This window comes from Crocuta crocuta, unplaced genomic scaffold (assembly GCF_008692635.1).
Source record: "Crocuta crocuta isolate KB4526 unplaced genomic scaffold, BGI_CrCroc_1.0 scaffold243, whole genome shotgun sequence".
Lineage (NCBI taxonomy): Eukaryota > Metazoa > Chordata > Mammalia > Carnivora > Hyaenidae > Crocuta > Crocuta crocuta.
The window spans coordinates 2,158,719-2,179,620 of NW_027529596.1; the positions used below are offsets into that span (position 1 = coordinate 2,158,719).

Consider the following 20,902-nt stretch of genomic DNA (forward strand, 5'->3'; position numbering starts at 1 on the left):
GCTGTCCTTGGTGCCTGCAGGGGGCGCAGAGCACAGGCCGTGGGGAGGGAGGTCCGGGGGCGCGGCCGGCGCCCTGGGCGCCGCTACCCTAACTGGGTCCTGTGCGGCGTTTCTACGGAAACGAACCACACAACACCCGTGAACCCCACTTAAGGCAAGAGCCGTGCGGCCGCCAGGAAAGCAGCAGAAGACACAGCTTTGCGTGTCCCACATCGCACTCAGGAAACCATCACAGCAGCTCCGACTATGGAATATGGGTCTGGGGAAGAAACCTAGAGCGAAAAAGCTACTTGTATAGAGTCGTTCTATAGAAAAATCAAAGAGAGCCAGAAAAACTAAAAGTTACATATTCTTCTAGGTGTCCGTAGTAACATGCGGAAATACTATGAAAGTAACAGATGCTTTCTTTGCACTGAAAAACCCAAGGAGTTGTTCTGTAACGAAAGCCAGCTCTCCAGAAGCCTACTGGGGAAAATAATTTCTTATTCACAGAAACAGTAACACACGAGGATATCGTGAATCTCATAAAAGCATGAAAAATGAAGCTCTAGGAAACTGCTATTTGAGAGACCTTAAAAAAATCAAGATGCCAAATTCCTTTCAGTTATAAGGAGAACAACAAACATTTGTGTACAGAGGACTGACATTACAAATACCATCACTGAAAACGAAAACACGCTCGCTGGAATTAATGTTCGACATCAATGGTGTCCAGCAGAAACAAAATAAATATGTAATTCAAAACTTTCTATAGGTCCTATCAGAAATATCAAGAAGAAATAGGTTAAATTATTTTCAATATTGTATTCTACTTAACCCAGTACATCCACAAATATTATCATTTTAACATGAAACCAGTATCAAAAAAGTAATTTTGTTTCATACCAAGTGTTTGAAAACGGTGTGTGCTTTATACTTCCAGCACATCTCAATTTGAACTAGCTACACTTGTCTGTGTTTAAAAGCCACAGGCAGCTAGGGCCTGCCATACTGGGTAGCACACATCTGAAATGTCTAGAAGTTAGGCTTGTTGAATCACAAGGCGAGTGTGACGAACAGAATGTTAAATCTCTCTGCCTACAGTAGAAATGACTCGTAAGGCAGTCATAGGATAGAAAACCTTCCGCAGAGCGGAAGATGCCGGCTGTCCCCGGCGAGCTGTAATTCTGATGCTATTTAGAGATGCAATAGGACAGTTATCAGTAATGCCGCAAACCACAAACGCAGGCTGCCTCCACCGGCTGGGACTTCATATACTGAAACTTACTGTGTTCTAGTAGCTAACCAACCATATATATGTATGAAGCAGGACCTAAGTGGTATTTTCTCAGGATAGAGAACTCAAAAAGCATCTAAATTTCCCGTATAATACTTCCGTGAGGTATAAAAGACTTGCTACATTACAGAGGAACTAGACCAATCAAAATAAGTATTTCAAACCACGAACAAAGATCTTATGTAAAAGGTAACTTTTTTGGTGATAAAATAGACCATTAAGCTGAAGACGAGACTCTTAAAAAGTTCAGTTTTGTCCTTCTAAAAGGCTATTTTCAAGCCTTCAAGAAGAATCTGGCTGATACTAAGAACACCTAGAATTCAACTCTCTTCTCATTTGAACTCCGAGGCAATGTTTCTTTCACACACCATGCAGCTGGGAGGAAACGAGACCTCTCTATTTCAGTACTGACCCCATTCTCCCCACCCCCATACTGCTGCACAAATGTGTTATGTGGCCTTGGTGAATCCAGTATCTGTCTTATTGCTAATCAAACAGGGAGCATTTACTCCTCTTTCTGCCCTTCTCAAAAATATTTATCACTCTCCCTTTACGGCTGCCATCGCTAAATACGACTACGCCTACGTGGATATTATTAACCATGGTTCCATTATTTTTGCAGTTCTAAGTCTATCTGGTCACTCTATCCCTGAGCCTCTGACGCAGTGCTGGGCCCCATGCTGGGCAGAGGCACACTATGCCACCTGTGAGACCTGCCCCTCATCCTCTCTGGAAAGGTGAACGTCCTTTCTCCTTTCTCTTCTACTGCTAAGAAATTTCAATGTACTTTCAATCTTGTCTTGCCCAACATCTCCCCTTATCTACCCTGATTTTATCTATGGGCACTACTTCCCTTTCAAAGTTCTGAAGTTGAAGCTGTCCATTTCCAGAGGACCCCTTATCTCGAGGTCAAGGGCTTAAAATAGGCTTTTAACTCTCCACTGCCACTTTCAGACAGACCATTCAGTGTCACTCTCCTAAAATCCCCTATGTATACAAAGAAAGCCCTAGTCAATCTCAGCAGTGAAGTCAACCTGGGCTGCAGAGCCTGCTTGGGATTCTCTCTCTCCCCTCTCTGCCCCTAACCTGTTTGCTCTCTCCTGCAAAATGAAGAAATAAACTTAAAAAAAAAAAAAAACGAAACCAAAAACCAAAACCAAAACACCTTTATAAAGACACTGCCACAGTGTTTTCCAGAGTGGCTGCATGATTTTACATTCCCACCAGCAATGGGTGAGGTTTCCAGTTTCTCCACATCCTTGCCAGCACTTGGGTATTTTTGGCTTTTCTGATATCCATTGAATGAGTACGAAACAGTCTCTATGGTTTTCATGTGCATTTCTCTGATAAGTAAGAACGCTGAGCATCTTTTCATGTGTTTGTTAGTCATTTCTATATGTTCTTTGGCATAATGTATATTAAAATCTTTCGCCCTTTTGGGGCACCTAGGGGGCTCAGTTGGTTAAGCGTCTCACTTCGGCTCAGGTCACGATCTCAGTTTTTGAGTTGGAGCCCCGCGTCAGGCTCTGTGCTGACAGCTTGGAGCCTGGAGGCTGCTTCCGGTTCTGTGTCTCCCTCTCTCTCTCTCTGACCCTCCCCCACTTGTTCTCTGACTCTGTCTCTCAAAAATAAATGAATGTAAAAAAAAAAAAAAATTAAAAATCTTTTGCCCTTTTACAAAATGAAATTGTTTATATTTTTAATACTTAGTTGTGAGAGTTATTTATATGCTCTAGATGCTCCTTTATCAGATACAGGGTTTGCAAATGTTTTCTCCAAGTCTGTGGCTTGACTTTTCATTTTCTGAAAATGTCTCTCAAAATGTGAAAAATTCTGCTTTTGATAAATTCCAATTCATTATTTTCTTTTCTTCTATGAATTGTGCTTTTGGTGTTGTATCTACAAACGTACACCAAGGTCATAAAGATTTTCTCCTGTTTTCTAAAAGTTTTATTTCTTACATTTAGGCCTTTGAGCCCCTCTACTTAATTTCTGTGGTGTTGGGAAGGATCTAAATTCATTTCCATGAATATGGATATCCAATTGTCTCAGAACCATTTGGTGAAGAATATCCTTTTGCTACTGAATTGCTTTGGTGCCTTTGCAAAAGTCAACAGAGCATAAATTTAAAGGTGTGTTTCCGGACCCTCAATTCTGTTCCATTAATCTAGAGTTTGCCCTCATGCTAGCAGCATACAGGCTTTATTCCGTAGCTTTGCAGTAAGCTCTGAAATCAGGATATTTATATCCTCCAACTTCACTCTTTTTCAAATTTGTTTCGGCTATTCTGGGTCCCTTCCATATATATTTTAGAGAATGAGTTTATCAATTACTGCAAAGAAATTTTTTTGCTGGAATTCTGATTACAATTACATTGGATCTACAGATCAATTCCAAGAATACTGTCATCTTTTTTTTTTTGAATACTGTCAAATTTTTAAAAGTTATTTATTTAGAGAGACAGAACGCGTGTGTGTGGAGGGGAGGGGGGCAGAGAGAGAGTAAGAGAGACGATCCCAAGCAAGCTCCGCACTGTCAGCACAGAGCCTGATTTGGGCCCTTGAACTCACAAACTGCAAGATCATGACCTGAGCCGAAGCCAAGAGTCGGACGCCTAACCGACTGAGCCCCCCAGGCGCCACTAGAGAACACTGTCATCTTAAAAATACTGAGTCTTGAGGCACCAACGTGGCTCAATCGATTTATTGATTTTGGCTCAGCTCATGATTGCACAGTTCATGAGATTGAGCCCCGTGTTGTGATTTTCTCTCCCCCTCTGTTGCTCATGTTCTCTTTCAAAAATAACCAAAAAAAAAAAAAAAAACCCCAAAAAAACCACAAACAAAAAAACAACACACACACACAAACAAAAACAAAACAAAACTGAATCTTTCAAACCATGGACCTGGAGCCCCTCCATTCATTTAGACTTGGTTTAATTTCTCCCAGCAAACTGCAGTTTTCACTGTATAAGACTTGCACTTCTTTTGTTAGATTTATTCCTAAGTATTTTATTCTTCTTGCGCTATTGTAGATAAAATTATCTTTGTAATATCATTTTTGTTCTGTTCATTGATAGTATATGCAAATGCAAGTGATTTTTGTAGATTGATCTTGGATCCTGCAACAACACTGAACTCATTTATTAGTCCTGGTAGTTTTCTGGTGCGTGGAGTCCTCAGGATTTTTACATATACAGAATAATGCAAATAAAGACAGTTTAACCTCATTCCTTTCAAACTGGATGTTTTTAACTTTTCCCCGTTTTCAGCGGCTAGGACCCCCAGTATCATGTTAAATGGAAGTCAGCAAGAGCTTGCTTTGTTCTCTATCTCAGGGGGGAAAGCATTCGGTCTTTCACCATTAAGTATGTATGCTGTTAGCTATAGGTTTTTAATGTTCTTTATCAGGTGAGGAAGTTCCTTTCTATTCCAGGTTTTTATCATGAACTGGTGTTGGATTCTGTCAAATGCCTTTTTTGTACCTACAGAGATGACTGTGTGGTTTTGGGCTTCTCTCCTGACGCTATGCGGTGTTACATTACTTCACGTTCAGTTACTATTAAACCAACTGTACATTCCCAGGCTAAGTCCCCCTTGGGGGTGATGTACGACCTTTTCTGTATGTTACTGGATTTGATTTGCCAAAGTTTGCTGAGTGTCTTTGTGTATATTTTCATAAGGAATGATAGGTTTATATATATATTTTTGTGGTCTCTTTGTCCAGCCTTAGTATCAAGGTAACACTGGCTTTAATACAGTGAGTTGCCTTTCCTCTTTTCTGGAAGAGATGGCTGAAGATTAACTTTATTTCTTCTTTCAGTATCTGACAGAACTGGCTGCTGAAGCCATCTGGGCCTAGTCTTTTCTTATGGGGAAGGCTTTTATTAATGATTCGTTTGCATTGCTTGCTTTAAATCTATTTTAAGTTTTCTCCCTTTTTTGAGTCACTTTTGATAATTTGTGTCTAAGAATTTGTCCATTTCATCTCAATTGCCTTACTTTTGGGGGACATAAAGTTGTTCAAGACATTCTAGGAGGCCACATAATATGGCCGAAGCCATACTCCTAAGCACATACACAGAAGGACTGGAAATAAGTCCATGTAAAACCCTGTACGTGACGCTCACGACAGCAGTATTCAAGATGGCCTCCAACTGAAAGCAACTCAAATGTCCATCAAGTGAGAGGTGATACACAAGACAGTTCTATATCACACAGCCACAGAAAGCAATGGAGTCCCGATACATTCTACAACATGGATGAACCGTGGAGAAGGTTACACTAAATGGAAGAAGCCAGACCCAGAAGGCATATATCATGAGATTCTATGTGTATGAAATGTCCCAAACAGGCACATCCACAGAGACAGAGAAGAGCCGCCAGGAGTAGGGTCAGGGGTCAATGAGGACGGGCTGCTGACGCGTCTGGGGCTGCATACGGTTCATTATGAAATAGTGTTCTGAAGAAAAATTGGGACAGAGTGTGTTAGGTTAAAATTATTAAAGGCTGTTCTGAATTTCTGCAAGGCTTTGAGACACATCAGAACACAATCTTTACGGAGTTGCACAGTCATGATCACTTTTATATCTGTTCTAGAAAAGTTCACCAGGGAGCTTCGATGTGCCAAGCACTATACTAAGTACGGGAAAATGAAAATGACTGTGTGGATCAGATAAGATTTCTCTTAGAAGATGGTAGACTGAGGATATGGTTTTCTCCCTCTTCGTTCCTAAAATCCTATTTCAAATGATGGCAAAGAAAAGGGAGTAAGAAGTCCGGGGAAAGGAATCAGAAAACCTGAGATATTTTGACAGATCTGCTGGAACGAGAAAGAGGTTGGAATTAGGCAGCAGGGTAACCAGTTAAGAGTCTGGAAGGGCACAGGAGAAGACTGTGACAGAGACAAGAATTATCCATCACAACAGAGCCCTAAGATTCCAAGCTCACCTGTCAGAGAAAGAGAATTACAACAGAAGGGAATGGCATTATTCTGAAGAGAAATTTCTGTGTAGTCCTGACTTTTGAAACCAATGACTGATGATACACAATTATCTCATATACTTAAAAAAAATCCACAAGGATGAGGGAAGAATACTTTTACTGAAAACAAGCAAAACAAACTGAACTTCAAGTGAATAATATAACTACACTGAAGAGGATATAAAAAGTCCTAAGCTAAACAACTTCTGAACACAGTGTTTGGACGATATACCTTCAGGTTAAAGACAAGAACTCCAAACAGACACAGAACTCACATTAGCAGCCTTTTCTGTTCAGAAACATGGATTAGCAATTTTGAAACTGCACTGTTTTCACTGCAGGTTTGAGCAATTAGCGATATTGTTAACAACCGGTGCCGGTTTCTCAGTCACTGATAAGGGAGTTAGCATTAGGGAAAAGGCAAGGAAGGCAACTAATAAATGTAGAAGAAATCACAGAATTCTTTGAGAGTCATGAGAGACCCATGCAAAAATCATCAATGGACACTAGTGGACAAAGATTTGACAAAAAAACAGGATTATCTGTACAGTCTCAAACTCCTCATTTACCAGCTGCGAGGAATAAAATAACAACTCTGCCATGGAAAATCCTGACCTATACTACCTTAATCAAATTATCAAAGTTAATATTGCCAGCAGTGGGGTCAATCAACAACATGTGTGCTCATATCAGGCACAAAGGGGAACTGGGTATCACTGCTGTGGTATTCTTGCCCAAAGTGCACAATCTGAATCTAATCATGAGGAAACATCAGACAAAACATCTATAAAGTAAACAGCTACACTCCTCAAGAAAAAAATCAATGTCCTAAAATGCTAATAAATAAAGACTCCTATTGTCCCCGGTTTAAGAAGACTAAAGAAACACAGTGACTGAATGCAATGCAGGACTTAAGCTTTTCTTGTGCCAGGGGCGCCTGGGTGGCTCATATGGTTAAGTGTCCGACTTCAGGCTGGGTCATAATCTCATAGTTTGTGGCTTCAAGCCCTGCGTTGGGCTCTGTGCTGAGAGCTCAGAGCGTGGAGCCTGCTTTGGATTCTGTGTCTCCGTCTCTGTCTGCCCCTCCCCTGCTTGCACTCTGTCTCTCTCTCAAAAAATAAACATTAAAAAAAAATAAAGATTTTCTTGTGCTTTAAGAGACATTATTGGCACAACTGGCAAATTACGAGCGTGAGTTGCTCACTAGAGATTAGTACAGAGCCAGTGTTAATCTCCTGAGTTTTGGTAACTGCAGTCTGGTTATATATGGTAATTTGTTCTTTTAGAAAATACACAATGAAAGAGTAGTTAGAGATAAAGCAGCATGTCCACAAAACAGTTCAGAAAAACATCCCATACGCAGAAAGAGAAACAGAAAAAGGAAAGAAAAAGCAAGTATAGTTTAGATTTTCACATTTGGAGAATCTAAAGGTATTTCTCTGAACTACCCTTGCAACTTTTCTGTAAATCTGACATTACCTAAAAATAAAGAATTTAAGAAAACTGTTTTGTACAAAGGTCCTTTATTAGGGTACATTTTCCAGGTGAAAACCTCATTCCTTTAATAATTACTGGGCAGCTTACATGCTAGGTGGTATGCTAGAGAGGAAGAAATCAATACTGAACAAGAAAGATTTGTTATGTGGCTGAGAGACTGAGGGGTTTCTTGGGACCCAAGATTTGCGGGACTCAAATGGAAAAGCTGGTCACTCTAGGTAGAACTTAACCATCACAGCATTAAATGGAAATATTTACGAAATTCTGGTACAACCGTTCAATACAATAAGGACAAATCAAAAGTAGAAATGTAGGGGCACCTGGGGGGTTCAGTCGGATAAGTGCCCAACTCTTGATCTGGGCTCAGGTCATGATCCCATGGTTCACGGGTTTGAGCCCCACATCAGGTGCTGCCAGCACAGAGCCTGCTTGGGATTCTTTCTCTCCCCGCCTCACACTGTCTCTGTCTCTCAAAAATAAATACCCGTTGGAAAAAAAAAAGGAAAATACCGATTATAAAAAAGGTAGAAATGTAAAAAAAATATAAGATGACACATAGTAAGATGAGAAGTAAAAAAGAAAGCAGGATACATTAAACACTATTAGAGTTGTCCATATATGTATAAAAATGATTTAAAGGCAAGATAAAAATAGCTCCTTGTGATTGTTTTGCCTATTTGAGTTTCCTGTAACGTTCCAACTTTTTAAGAACTGAAGAAAAGTTTCCCTCCAAAAAAAGTTACCAACATTTCAGAAAACACTTATAATTAAATCCACATGAGTGGGCTGAGTGAGTTTAGGAAAAATATGACTGGTCAGTATCAAAACTGATAGGAAGTTTTAGCTAGTTTTGAGTCTGGGTATCTCCTAAAAATTAGCTTCTGTTTTCAGACTTTTTTGCCACAGTTTTAGGAAATCTGCAAAGCAACTTGTTCTTAATGTTTGAACTATTAGGAATTTTTCTGCAAAAGATGGTTATCTTTAGGTCTAACGTACTAGGACTTCTAATTTGTTGGGAAGGGAAACAGATGAGGGCAGTCAGGGTGGATGGTGAGTTCCTCAGAGGCAGGAATTTCATGTCCCTGATGCCCACAGAACAGTAACTAGTCACCAACAATCTGCTTCCTAAGCCCAAGTGCTGAATACTATGTACTCTCACACATGGGTTCTTACCTTGCAATCTCTATTCCTCTGGCATCCAAAAATGGTTTTTGTGAGGTGGGGACTGATGGGGGCTATCATTTATGAACGTCCTTAATATTTTACTAAAACTTGTGGGTGTGTCTATTTTGTGAGGAGAAAAGTTTAAAGCTTCTATCAAACTTTCAAAGAGCTCTGAGACCCAAAAGAGGTCAAGAAGTACTACTCTAAATATATAAACAAAATGATGACATTTCCTAATAACTCAAAAACTTAATAACTCGGTAAAGCCATTCAGTTAGATCACAGAGCCAAAGAGGCGTTATAACAAACTTAAAACGTGGGTGAAGAAAATCAAATTCCCCAACTCTAGGTTAAATTCAAGCTTGACTGTGAAATATCCCAAACCCATTTTATTATTATTTTTTAATGTTTATTCATTTTTTTGAGTGAGAGAGAGAGAGAGAGAAAGAGACAGAGAGAGAGACAGAGACAGAATCTGAAGCAGGCTCCAGGCTCTGACCTGCCAGCACAGAGCCCGATGTGGGGCTCGGTGAGATCATGACCTGAGCTGAAGTTGGACACTTAACTGACTGAGCCACCCAGGTGCCCCTAAAAAACTTCTGATGACAACACTAAGTTCTTTTATTTTACTGTTTTTTTTAAAGTTTTTATTTATTTATTTGAGAGACAGAGAGTGTGCGAGCGGGGGAGGGGAACAGACAGACAAGGAGAGAGAGAATCCCAAGCAGGCTCCGTGCTGTCAGTGTAGAGCCCAACCTAGGGCTTGACCTCACAAACTGAGAGACCATGGCCTTAGCTGAAATCAAGAGTCGGATACCCACCCGACTAAGCTACCCAGGCACGCCAACACAAAGTTAAAGGTACTTGGGAAATGTTATTTTTTTTTTTTTAAAGGAGGCCAAAGGATAAAAGTTTATTCGTTTTTTAGTGAACATGTCAGACAGTAAACCAGGCACTGAAATTGCAAAAAGAATATTCAGATCTTTTGAGAAGTGCAAAATGTACTAGGAAAGACAGAAGTACCAAAAGTACAATCATTTATAATATAGGCAGGTGGGAATGAAGAGTTTCCTGGGAAGGCCAAAGAGTATTTCCAGAAAGAATTGATTCCTAAGCTGGAACAGTTCTGTAGAGTTTCCTGGGAAGGCTAAAGACTATTTCCAGAAAGGGGACACCCAGTGGCTCAGTCCGTTAAGCGTCCGGCTTCGGCTCAGGTCATGATCTCCGGTTCGTGGGTTCAAGCCCCGTGTCGGGCTCTGTGCTGACAGCTCAGAGCCTGGAGCCTGTTTTAGATTCTGTGTCTCCGTCTCTCTGACCCTCCCCTGCTCGTGCTGTCTCTCTCTCTCTCAGAAATAAATAAAACAGTAAAAATAAAAATAAAAAAAGACAATTTCCAGAAAGAACTGATTCCTAAGCTGGAGTAGTTTCATTGTTTCAGAAAGAAGTGCAGGCGGGGTAGCACTGCAGGCTGTGGGGATACTGACGAAGGGAAGGATGGAACCTTCCTGTATGCTGAGGAGGGAAGGGAGAAAAGACCAGTGGAAGAGAAGATGCAGACTGGAAACAGCCTTCAATGAACTGATGATGAATTTGGATGCTTTCCTGAATATAAAAAAGCTGTAGCCACTGAAAGTTTATGGAGAGGAGTTCTTGAAAAACAGCTGGGAGCTTTGAAACAGAACTCCGGAGCAAGGTCGGAAGATAAGAGAGAGTAATGTGGGAAAGAACAAGTCACATAAGAAAATCTTTATGTGAGAGAATTCTTTCTGACAAACTTAGTCATGCCTGGCTGTGTTCTGGAGTTCAGGTTTTCATATGGGACTTAAAAACAGCAGGACACAGTTGCACTTAGAGCCCTAGTTCACGATTTAATTCACAGCTCTTAGCGGGGCCTGTGAGGGGCGGGGTGCGGCTGCTGCTCACCTGTGACAGGCAGGCTCGTGGCGGTGGCGCTGCTCAGCGGGAGGACCGGGTTCACGGTGAGGGTCGTCGCCGCGCTGCTCGTCACAAGGCTTGGCGTGGTTGCCACCTAGAGGTCAGAAGTGAAAATAGGCAAAGGCAGTTAAAAAATGAGAACTTAAAAAATTTAAAATCCACCAAAGATGTATTTTGCCTATAAAAATGTTTAAATTCCGATATGACAAAAGGGCCTAGGAGAAAAGAATCTTATAATCATATTTTTGATCTTGGAATTGAGAAAACAGACCTAGGTATGAAGGTAGCTATTAGAAGATGGTTTTTCACTGATACTGGAAATGGAAAAGAAATAATAAAAAAAAATTCCTAAATTTCAATAATGTGGAGTCAGATACACTACAAGCGAGGACCCCGCAGGAAAACCATTCAGTGGGACCAGGCATCAGGGGCTCTTGGGCTGCTCTTCTCTTTGACCCTGTGAGGACAAGACTGTCTTGTTTTTGTTTTTAATGAGGTGACAGCATGGAAAGAATGGGAAACAAAGTTTTTAAGTTTCTTTTTGAAATAACAATATTATTTCTACAGTTCTGTAAGAAATACCATCTTCCTTTTAGTACAAATAAACCCCAAATGCAAAATACAGTCACCTACATAAGTGTCTAGCACCGAGAAGTTGTCCCATGAACTTCAACAATCACAGCCTTCACGTCACAGCTCATGTGCGCTCTTAACGGTGAATTTAGTTTAAGAAACATCCGCATATAGAATGACATTCAAATGAAGTAAGACACAAAACAAGGAAAGCTCAGAAACGCAAACGCCACAATCTGCCCAGCTCTGGAATTTCTGGTTAGAAATGCCGACTCATATTTGGGGTCGTCCTTGAGCTCAAGGGGGTTGCAGGGACGCCCCGTGCCCCTCGGCCTAGAACACTGTTCCACAGCAGCAGGCGGAAGCTACCCAATGAGGCCGTCAGTGAAAGGCCCACATGTTTGAGAGTGAAGACAGGACACGGTTGTTTTAATATAAGTTCAGAGCTCAAGGCTGTCTGGAATTTTCTGTCACTGATTCATGTAACTTTAATAATATGGGCTTTGAAACCAAACGTGAATAAAAAGCAACTAAAGATTTTTTTTTTTAAGATAACGAGTGAGCAGCAAATTTGCTCCCATGGTTGCAGAGTAGCCAATAAGCTACACCAGACAGAATAATAATGGAGCCTCGATGAGACAGGAAAGAATTAAAATTGTTCACTTTAAAAAAGGAAGATCAGGAAGTTCTTTGTTAAGGACAACACGAGACTGAATTACCTTGGCAACATTTAAAATACAAGCTTATATCTACTTACTCGGCATGAATATATATACACAATAAATGACTTGTGAAATAAACTGACTTCATAGATCATTTGTAAAATTTATAAAAATCAGCGCCTGGGCTGCGTCCTTACCAGCGAGGTTGGACTGGGGAAAATTGCTTTGATAGGTGAGCTGCTGGTCCCACCGCTGCTCGGTGGGTTGATTCTCTTTTCCTTCTGGCGGCGGTTACAAAACCAAACACGAATCACCTCTTTTTCCATACTGAGCTGATCAGCAATCATGGTGATCTCTTCCGAGGTAGGCTTTTGATTCTAAAGGAGAAAAATAATCTTTGGAATAACTTTTTAAAAAACTACTGACAGGGGCACCTGGGTGGCTCAGTCGGTTAAGCGTCTGACTTCAGCTCGGGTCATGATCTCAGGGTTCGTGGGTTCGAGCCTTGTGTCGGGCTCTGTGCTGGCAGCTCAGAGCCCGGAGCCTGTTTCGGATTCTGTGTCTCCCTCTCTCTGCCCCTCCCCCGCTTATGCTGTTTCTGTCTCAATAATAAATAAACATAAAAAAATTAAAAAAAAAACAAACAAACGGGGAGGGACAAATCAGAGGATGGAGTTGGGGTACAGAAGACCATACCAGCCCACTTTTAACAAAGAACTTTTATAGACAAACATGCTAATTAACATATATTTGTTAAACTTAATCATATTAAATAAGAACAAGTTGTATTCTTGAACGTTTATGTTTTCATCTGAAGGGTTATTAATTTTGAATAAAATTAACAATCAATACACCTTTATATGTTAGTAGGAACTTAAGAGTTTCTCAGTGCTCCGTGCACCTGATTTCACTAGCACTACATGAGGAAGGCAGTAAGCTTGCAGGGCAGGAAAGACAGGTATTTCACACATACAGGGACTTCAGCTCAAGAAATCAAGTGACTTGACCAATCACTCAGTTAATAAAAGTGGTAGAGTGGATAAAGACTCTTGACTCAATGTTCCTTCCACTGTGCTCAAGCTTTTCTTAAATTAGAGAAGTTAAAATTTTTTGGAAGCTCTGACTGGGATATTGCCTGGTGCAGAAATAAACAGTAACAACAAGGCCAAACACCTGTTAGAACTATTTTTTTTTAAAGTTTATTTATTTTGATAGAGAGGGAAAGCACAAGTTGAGGAGGGGCAGAGAGAGAGGGAGAGGGAGAGAATCGCAAGCAGGTTCCACACTGCCAGCGCAGAGCCCAGCGCGGGGCTCGAACCCACGAACCATGAGATCATGACCCGAGCCACCCAGAACTAACTTTAACTCCTGACATCCACGGCCTTTAGTGGTCTAGTCCCAAATGACTATTCTAGGCACACAGGCACTAGGATTTAGTCAAATCGTACTATTTGTGCTTTGCCAAATCAGCCTCATGGTTTTTCCTTCCTGGATGGCCCTGCTGGTGCGTTTCCTCTGCTCTCCCAGCCCTCCCCGCCGGTGCGACCCTGCGCACCCCACGGCCGCTGCAGCCCCTGCCACACCGGCGCTCACACGGTACGCGCCGGGACCCTCCCGAAGCCTGGAGCCCTCTGGTTCTGTGTCCAATGGGAGGCGGCCATCTTTGTCTTCTGTTCTCCACTATGTTCTAGGCGTCCGTGAGGACTGAGGCTGACCAATCTGTTTTGTGTCATCTACAGCGCCTCGTATCAATATTAGACAGACAACCACAGCGCGTGAAGAGCGGAAACATTACTAACCTCCAAGAAACTCTTCTCTAAGGCCACACGGATGTTGGTCTCTATGCTGGTGCGTTTCTTCCTCCTGCGGTTCAAGCCTTCCATCCCCAGCCCTGGAGAATTCAGGGCACTTGGGCTGGAGAGGCCTGAATCAGACGAGAGGTTCTCTGTAAGGAAGAAGAAAACACAGGAATCAAGTTAGCTGAGCATGATTCATGCAGAGGATACATATATTAACAACAACAACAACAAAATGGACCAAAATGTTAGGCTAAAAAGCCAGCATGGAAGGGTGTTCATAACCTATGTTAGAACGTCACTCACTACCATAGATCTTTCTACATTCTTTAACGTTTAAACAAGGTTCTGTCATTTAAGAGTTTAATGACCCTGGTCATGTCACGGACATCTCTGAGTTTCTTTACGCTCTACGTGAAATGAGAGGTTCTCACCTGTGGAACTCAGTGAGATTACAGACGCTGAGGCCTCACCCAGAGCCATGGATCAGACTATCGAAGGGTGGGAATTACAGGCGTGTCTTTTCCAAAGACCTGACTTCGGTTCACATCTACAATGACAACCACAGCCTAGGAGACCTCTGTGGTTCCTTCCAGTTCTCATAGTCTATGAATCTGTGACTCAGAGTCCAAATTGTCCATAAACTCAGAACAAAACACTTAAGTTAAAACTAGCAACTTAACTCTTTATGTAGAAAATATGTCATCATTTTAAAAAAATATACTGTCAAATTGGCTGACACACAGCGTGTACAGTGTGCAGTGTACAGTGATTCATTGCTCACAGACAGCACCCAGTGCTCCTCCCAGCAAGGGCCCTCCTCCATGCCCATCACCCACTTCCCTCCCTCCCCTGCCCCCCATCCAGAAACCCTCAGTTGGTTCTCTGTATTTAAGAGTCTCTTATGGTTTGCTTCCCTCCCTCTCTGTTTGTGACTATTTTTCCCCTTCCCTCTCTGCCATGGTCTTCTGTTAAGTTTCTCAAGTTGCACACGAGTGAAAACGTATGGTATCTGTCTTTCTCTGACTTACTTCACTCAGCATAACACCCTCCAGCTCCATCCACACTGCTGCAAATGGCTAGATTTCATTCTTTCTCATTGCCAAGTAGTATTCCATTGCATATATAAACCATATGTGCTCATTTTTAATAACAAAAGCAGAAATATCAGTAACAAGTTTAAGATAATTCATCAAGGTGGAATCAATAACTTTGTTTTTCAAGTGTATCTAAATACCTAGGACTTCTTATGCTCTTCCTTCAACTATCCCTAACCTGGCTCAAATACAAGAAATATTCTAAGGCTAAAACTCACTGCTGATTGTGTCCATTGTAATTACTAGATTTAGATGAATTAGCTCTCTGGTTTATGAAGTCATAATTTCTACTGCTCCTCCCAAGATGGGTGAGCTTCAGTGTTCCTCAGTACCAACAATGCAAGAGAAGACACAAATTCAAGTGTAAACAACTGCCCTGTAAAATTCCACTGGACAGTGAGGAAGTGTTTTATATAGTCACTCACCTGCATCATTGAGCCACTTCTCCAAAAGCGGCTTTAGCTTGCACATGTTCTTAAAGCTGAGGTTCAAGGCTTCAAAGCGAGAGATGGTGGTCTGGCTGAAGTCATTTCCATACAGTTTACCCATAGCGAGCCCAACATCGCCCTGCACAGTAACACAGAGCAGGAGGGGAGAGGGAGAGAGAATTGTCTCACTAATGTCCCAAGTCTTCACTCTAGGGCTGCCCCAGTAACTGCTCTAGACAAAGACTCAACAACCATTCCATTTACAGAGACCCACAAAAGCATCCACCTTTAAGCTGAGCACAGTATTCAGTGAGGACTGTTAGGCCTTGACTGTGACAAAGTCCCTACCTCCCATTTTCTCTCATTTTGAGTCTCTTCTTGCTACTTCACATAATAATCAAGATTATTAAATATTTCCAAGTCTCAAAAGATAGCGCTGATATTCTAACAAGCCCCTTAATGGATGCAACTAAAATGATTTAAATAATCTTTAAAACCAGTTACCTGTTATCACTTACAGGGTTAATAGACATTTACTTTCTGGATAGCTTCGGGTATTTCTGAACTAACCAAAGTTCCTATAAANCGCTTAGTTTGGATTTCAAAGTTGGTTACAAAAACAGGTATCCTAAAAGACTACTTTTGTAACCATTTTAGAGACAGAAATTCACAGTAGAGAGGTTTGACCCATTTAGTTAAACCTTCATGGGCACTGGCAACTTGGTAACCTTATAGCAATAGAACAATGATCCCCTGAATATATTACAAAAGATGACTTTCTTTATAAGCCTATAACCTTTGAAATGTATACAATACTTTTCTTCCAGCTGAATCTCTCTTGTTAAGGCTAGAAAAGGCCATATCTTAATAGTTATGTTATATACAGGTGATAGAAACTCATGGAGTTTCAATGATTCATGCTCCCATTTCAATTAGGTTAGTGGCAGAGCAGAAAGGCAACATTTCCAGCCCTAAGGACCACACAGCCCATGCCCCTAGGAAGCCGCCAACTCCTGGCCACTGTGGCAACACTTATTTTCAACTGGGATTATCCCGCTTCTCTGATCTCCCCTCATCCCCGCCAATCCATCTTCTCGATCCTACACTGCCTATTAGCACCTACATTAGGTGGTAGTTAAGGAAAGGAAAAAAAAAACCCTTTTTTTCTTTTAAACTCCTATTTTCTTACTGGTGTACAACTTCCGATAAAAAGTTTAACAGAGGGAAAATGTTCAAACTCCATGATGAAATAAGGTATAAGGATGAAGAGAACTTCAACTGATGTGGTTATTTAAATCTAAATTAATTAAAATCAAGTAAATTAAAAACTCAGTTCCTTAGCTCCAGAAGCTGCCTTTCAAGGGCTCAAGCGACACACGTGGACAGTGGCTATTGTGTGGCACAGCACAAATACAGAACCTTCCCATCATCACAGAAAGTTTTATTGACAGCTCTGAATATACTGTCTCTACGTAGAACAGAAATGGACTGCTTATTGATTTCCTTCCAATTACAGTAAAACTCAAAGAACCAGGGTAGAGTGAGCCGGGGCATAAATGCCATCTGTTGTATTTATACACAAATAGATCTGTAGATACAGGTTTCTTCGCATCGATACCTCTCCATATTTATTAAATCTTCACTCAATCAACAAATATTCACCAAGTGCTGCTGTATTTCAGGCACTAGACATGCTTCATTTGTCCCATATAATTCAGGTCCTTGGCCACTTTGTCTAGACGACAGCTTTTTAGAAAGCTGGGTGGGGCCAACTAAATGTTGAGATTCTTTGAGTGTAAGATACGCTGTTATGGTCAGACGTAAATAAAAGTTTTCTGACACTGTATCTGCATAATTTGCTAAGGGTTTCCCAAAAACTTCTAGGATATCTATGAAAAGTAACAATATTAGTAAACAAAAATAACACAGCAAAAATCTCATCACTATAAAAATAAGCAATGCCCTCAACAGTAGTTGTGCCTAAATGAAGCTATGCCATCGACTCACTACAACTATGACAAATCCACTTGAGATTTACGGTGCAGTTTCATATTTAAATTATTTAAATGAATAAAAAGCAACAGGTCTCTCAGGTAATACACTAATTCTCATTCATTTGATACATGCTCAGTTTAGAGCTTTGTAATTACCACGTTGGGTCCCTCCTCACAAAAGTAAATGTTTTCAAGCAGTTGCCTCATACGTTATCTGAGCTGTATCGTATCTCTTTGGTATTTGTTAAAATAGCAAAAGGAAGAAAAGGAACAAAGGCTGGGGTTGGGAAGTAATGAGTGTCCTGTGCGCCAGAAGCGCTCTGCTACGTACGTCTCCCCAGCGCAGTGATGCCTACAGCAACCCTTCACCCAATTCAGTAATTAGAAAATTACTGTTTAAAACATCTAATAATATGTATACTTACTCGGAGAATAGGGACTTTTTTGTTTAAACTAACAAGTTGAGTGTAAATTCCCGTGTGTGTGTGTGTGTGTGTGTGTGTGTGTGTATAATTAAAGTGGATACAAAGCAACCTTTGAGTAACTACAATTGGGGTATGTGACTTAAAAACAAAGGCTGATTTTCCCAGCCTCCACCAGTAATACATGCTCTAATCCACGCAGTTAAATTTTGTGAAATGCTACCACTGGTATGTCAAAGTCATTCTGAAAAAAAAGTAACAATTATACCAAATAATAGGATAAGACCATAAAGCACCAGCCCATAAGGAAGCCCCTTTTATCTAAAAGAGAAAGAGAAGGAGAGACAACACTAGCAATATGTTGGGTCAAATGACACAGAAAGGCAAACTACTATTTGGGTCAAAGTTAAAGATTTTTAAAAGCCTTAATATTCTTGGCATATCACTGAGGCAACAATCTCCTAGGGAACCAAAGAGTATGCCGGGTTAATAGCCTAAAAGCTGCAGCACTGCTAAATACGTATGCCAAGCTCACACTTGTCCGAGCTCACCCTCCCTCTACCAACCTAGCTGTATCTTTAGCTTTCCTTTGTCAAAACAAGTCAGACTGTTTAGGTGTTTCAGAAGTACTAAAATATTTCTGAACTGTAATTTGTTTCTTCACAACTGAAACTCCTTGCAAAGCTAATGGCATTTTCTCTAAAATCACACCTATTAAAAAAAAACCATTTTGTGTTTTTAACATATAATTAATTTTTTTGAGCAAAAACAAGTTACCAAAGAAATATAAGGAATAAAAATCTGTTCTTAAAAACACACAGAAAACAAATAGGGACAGGTCCCTGGGTTTTGACCTACCATGTCGCGCACAACTTTACTTTCAACTTCGTGTTCAAGGGGTGGCTGAACCTTCAAACAGTAATTACATTCTAAGAAAACATTAGGTTTCCCGATTCCATAAAACCACTCAATCCAATCTATACGTCAGTAACTTTTTTTCATTTAAGGATCTTGTATCATTTTATATAATTGTTACTCAGTTTAATTCTTTTCCTGCTTTAAAAGTACTCTTTGTGACAGGTTAACCAGAGAGAGGAAGTCCAGTGGTAGCGCTTGGAACAGACACGATCTACCCAGATGCCTGTTTGAACCGTTAAACTTGTTCCACACTCAACGCTGTCTGCTAGGGGCCATTAAAAAAACGTTACCTTGGATTTGGATTAATTTGGACTTTTCAGGTTTAACAGGTTCCTGTTTGTTTAATTAGGGTCAATGTGGGCTTAGTGCACGCGCATGCACGTGTGTCTTTCTATTTGGCCTCCTTCTCTTTCCCAAAAATCTGTTTTTAAACAAGTCTTTCAAACTTTTCCCCCTTTCGGCTACTACAAGAGACCCTGCAGTCTTCACTCTCTCAATCGTGCAGACAGAGTGCTAAGCCCAGAGCGAGATGTTCCACAGAGAACAAAACCCTCACTACGATTACAGCAGCCCCGAAATACGCCTTCAGCTCTCCCCACTTAGCGGTATAATCATAATTATGATTTCAGAGGCCTGTGTTCTGAGAGAAAACTTAAAAGTTTTAATCCAACATTAAATCATACATTTATAACGGAATGTATACTGCTCCTCGGAAGCCTCTCTGGACACGTAAAGCACTTATCTGGACTCAGTCCAGGGGGAAATCGAAGTACAGGGTGGGTTCATCCTACCTGAGTGAATCCAAGTTTGATTCGTCTTTGTTTGAAGGTCTTGGCAAACTGCTCAAGCTCCTCAAGGTCACTGGGCTCCTCCAAGCTGGGAGTATCAATTCGCTTTGGTGTTGACTGGCTCTGTGGAAGTGTCTGAATTGGGGTTGCTGCTATTGTGCGTGTTGGGGTTGCTGGCTGTTGCAAGGAACAGAAGAAGAACAAGCACACAAAACGGTACTTCAGTTTGTAACTGGAACGCGTCACCAGCGAACAACTAAAGGAAACAGCTGTATTCATGAGGAACTACGAAGACCAGGTAACACTGGGGAAGGTACAGCATAAGGTCCCGCGGGAAGAGCAGAGTGTGACATTGTGCGTACAGCTGCAGGTAAGGCTTCCGTGGAAGTCCAGGGAAACAAATACACGAAAATGAAACCCATCATATTTGGGTTTTCAAATGTTCTGAATGCATGTATCTGATGCATATTTAGGGTATACATAATAAGTCAGACTTTATTTTAAAGAATCTAATTCATAAACATGCCACTTCAACTGCAAGTCTCAAAAGAGGGACCATATCTAGCTTTGTTATCACTATCGTACCTCCACCTTATGACACGGTATTATAAAAATAATAAGAATAAAACAATTTTAAGGGGGAAAAGTAAATCGTCTACAGTTAGAATAACTTAATTGCTTGGTTTTGTTTTTTTATTTCCACTGACCTATATCTCTTTCCTTATTTTATCCCGTTTTTAATTTGTTGCACAAAGTTTATTTAATCTGTAAATGTTTCTCTTACAAATTGTAAATGAGGTTCAAATCTTCAATTACAAGGCACCCATCTCAGAGATCAGAGTAACCTTTATGATATGATTAAGACACTGGAAGGGACTGCAAGGCACAAGATCAAAGCAGCAAACTTTGGTTATAGTCAGGTGTGACTGGCATATTAAAAAGCTGTATTTATTTAATGTGTACATCTTGATGAGTTTGAAGACGAGCATACCTTCATGAATATGTACTGTCACCACCCACAATGCCTACATTTATCCATAACCCCCCCACTCCCCGCCTTGGATCCACATTCTTAACTTTAACTGTGATTATAGTTTATGTAAGTTTATACTCTTTCATAATTATCATTTTCAAAGGCTGACTGAGGCAATATTATCATAATTTATTTGACAATCTCTTTGGTAATAGACGCTTTTTCATTTATGTTTTCACTAACATAGTTAACAGCATAATGAAAAGTTTCGTGCACATGGTTCTCTTCCCCACCTTTGTAATAAGTTCTTTGAGATAAAGCAGACGTGATTTTCTGTAACTGGATAAAGGGTCCACCATAAACAATTCCATGGCTTCTGATACACATCACAATGTCG

The 20,902-nt window shown here is 40.7% G+C and overlaps 1 protein-coding gene across 1 annotated transcript in view; it reads right to left on the reverse strand.

The window, feature by feature from the left end:
* The window catches only part of POU2F1 (POU class 2 homeobox 1), a 67,251-nt gene that overhangs the window by 4,053 nt on the left and 42,296 nt on the right, over positions 1–20,902 (reverse strand). The window contains 5 exon segments of the mRNA XM_077761764.1: positions 10,812–10,948; positions 12,287–12,466; positions 13,889–14,034; positions 15,408–15,549; positions 19,536–19,709. Of these exon segments, the coding sequence (XP_077617890.1) occupies positions 10,812–10,948; positions 12,287–12,466; positions 13,889–14,034; positions 15,408–15,549; positions 19,536–19,709 (779 nt within the window).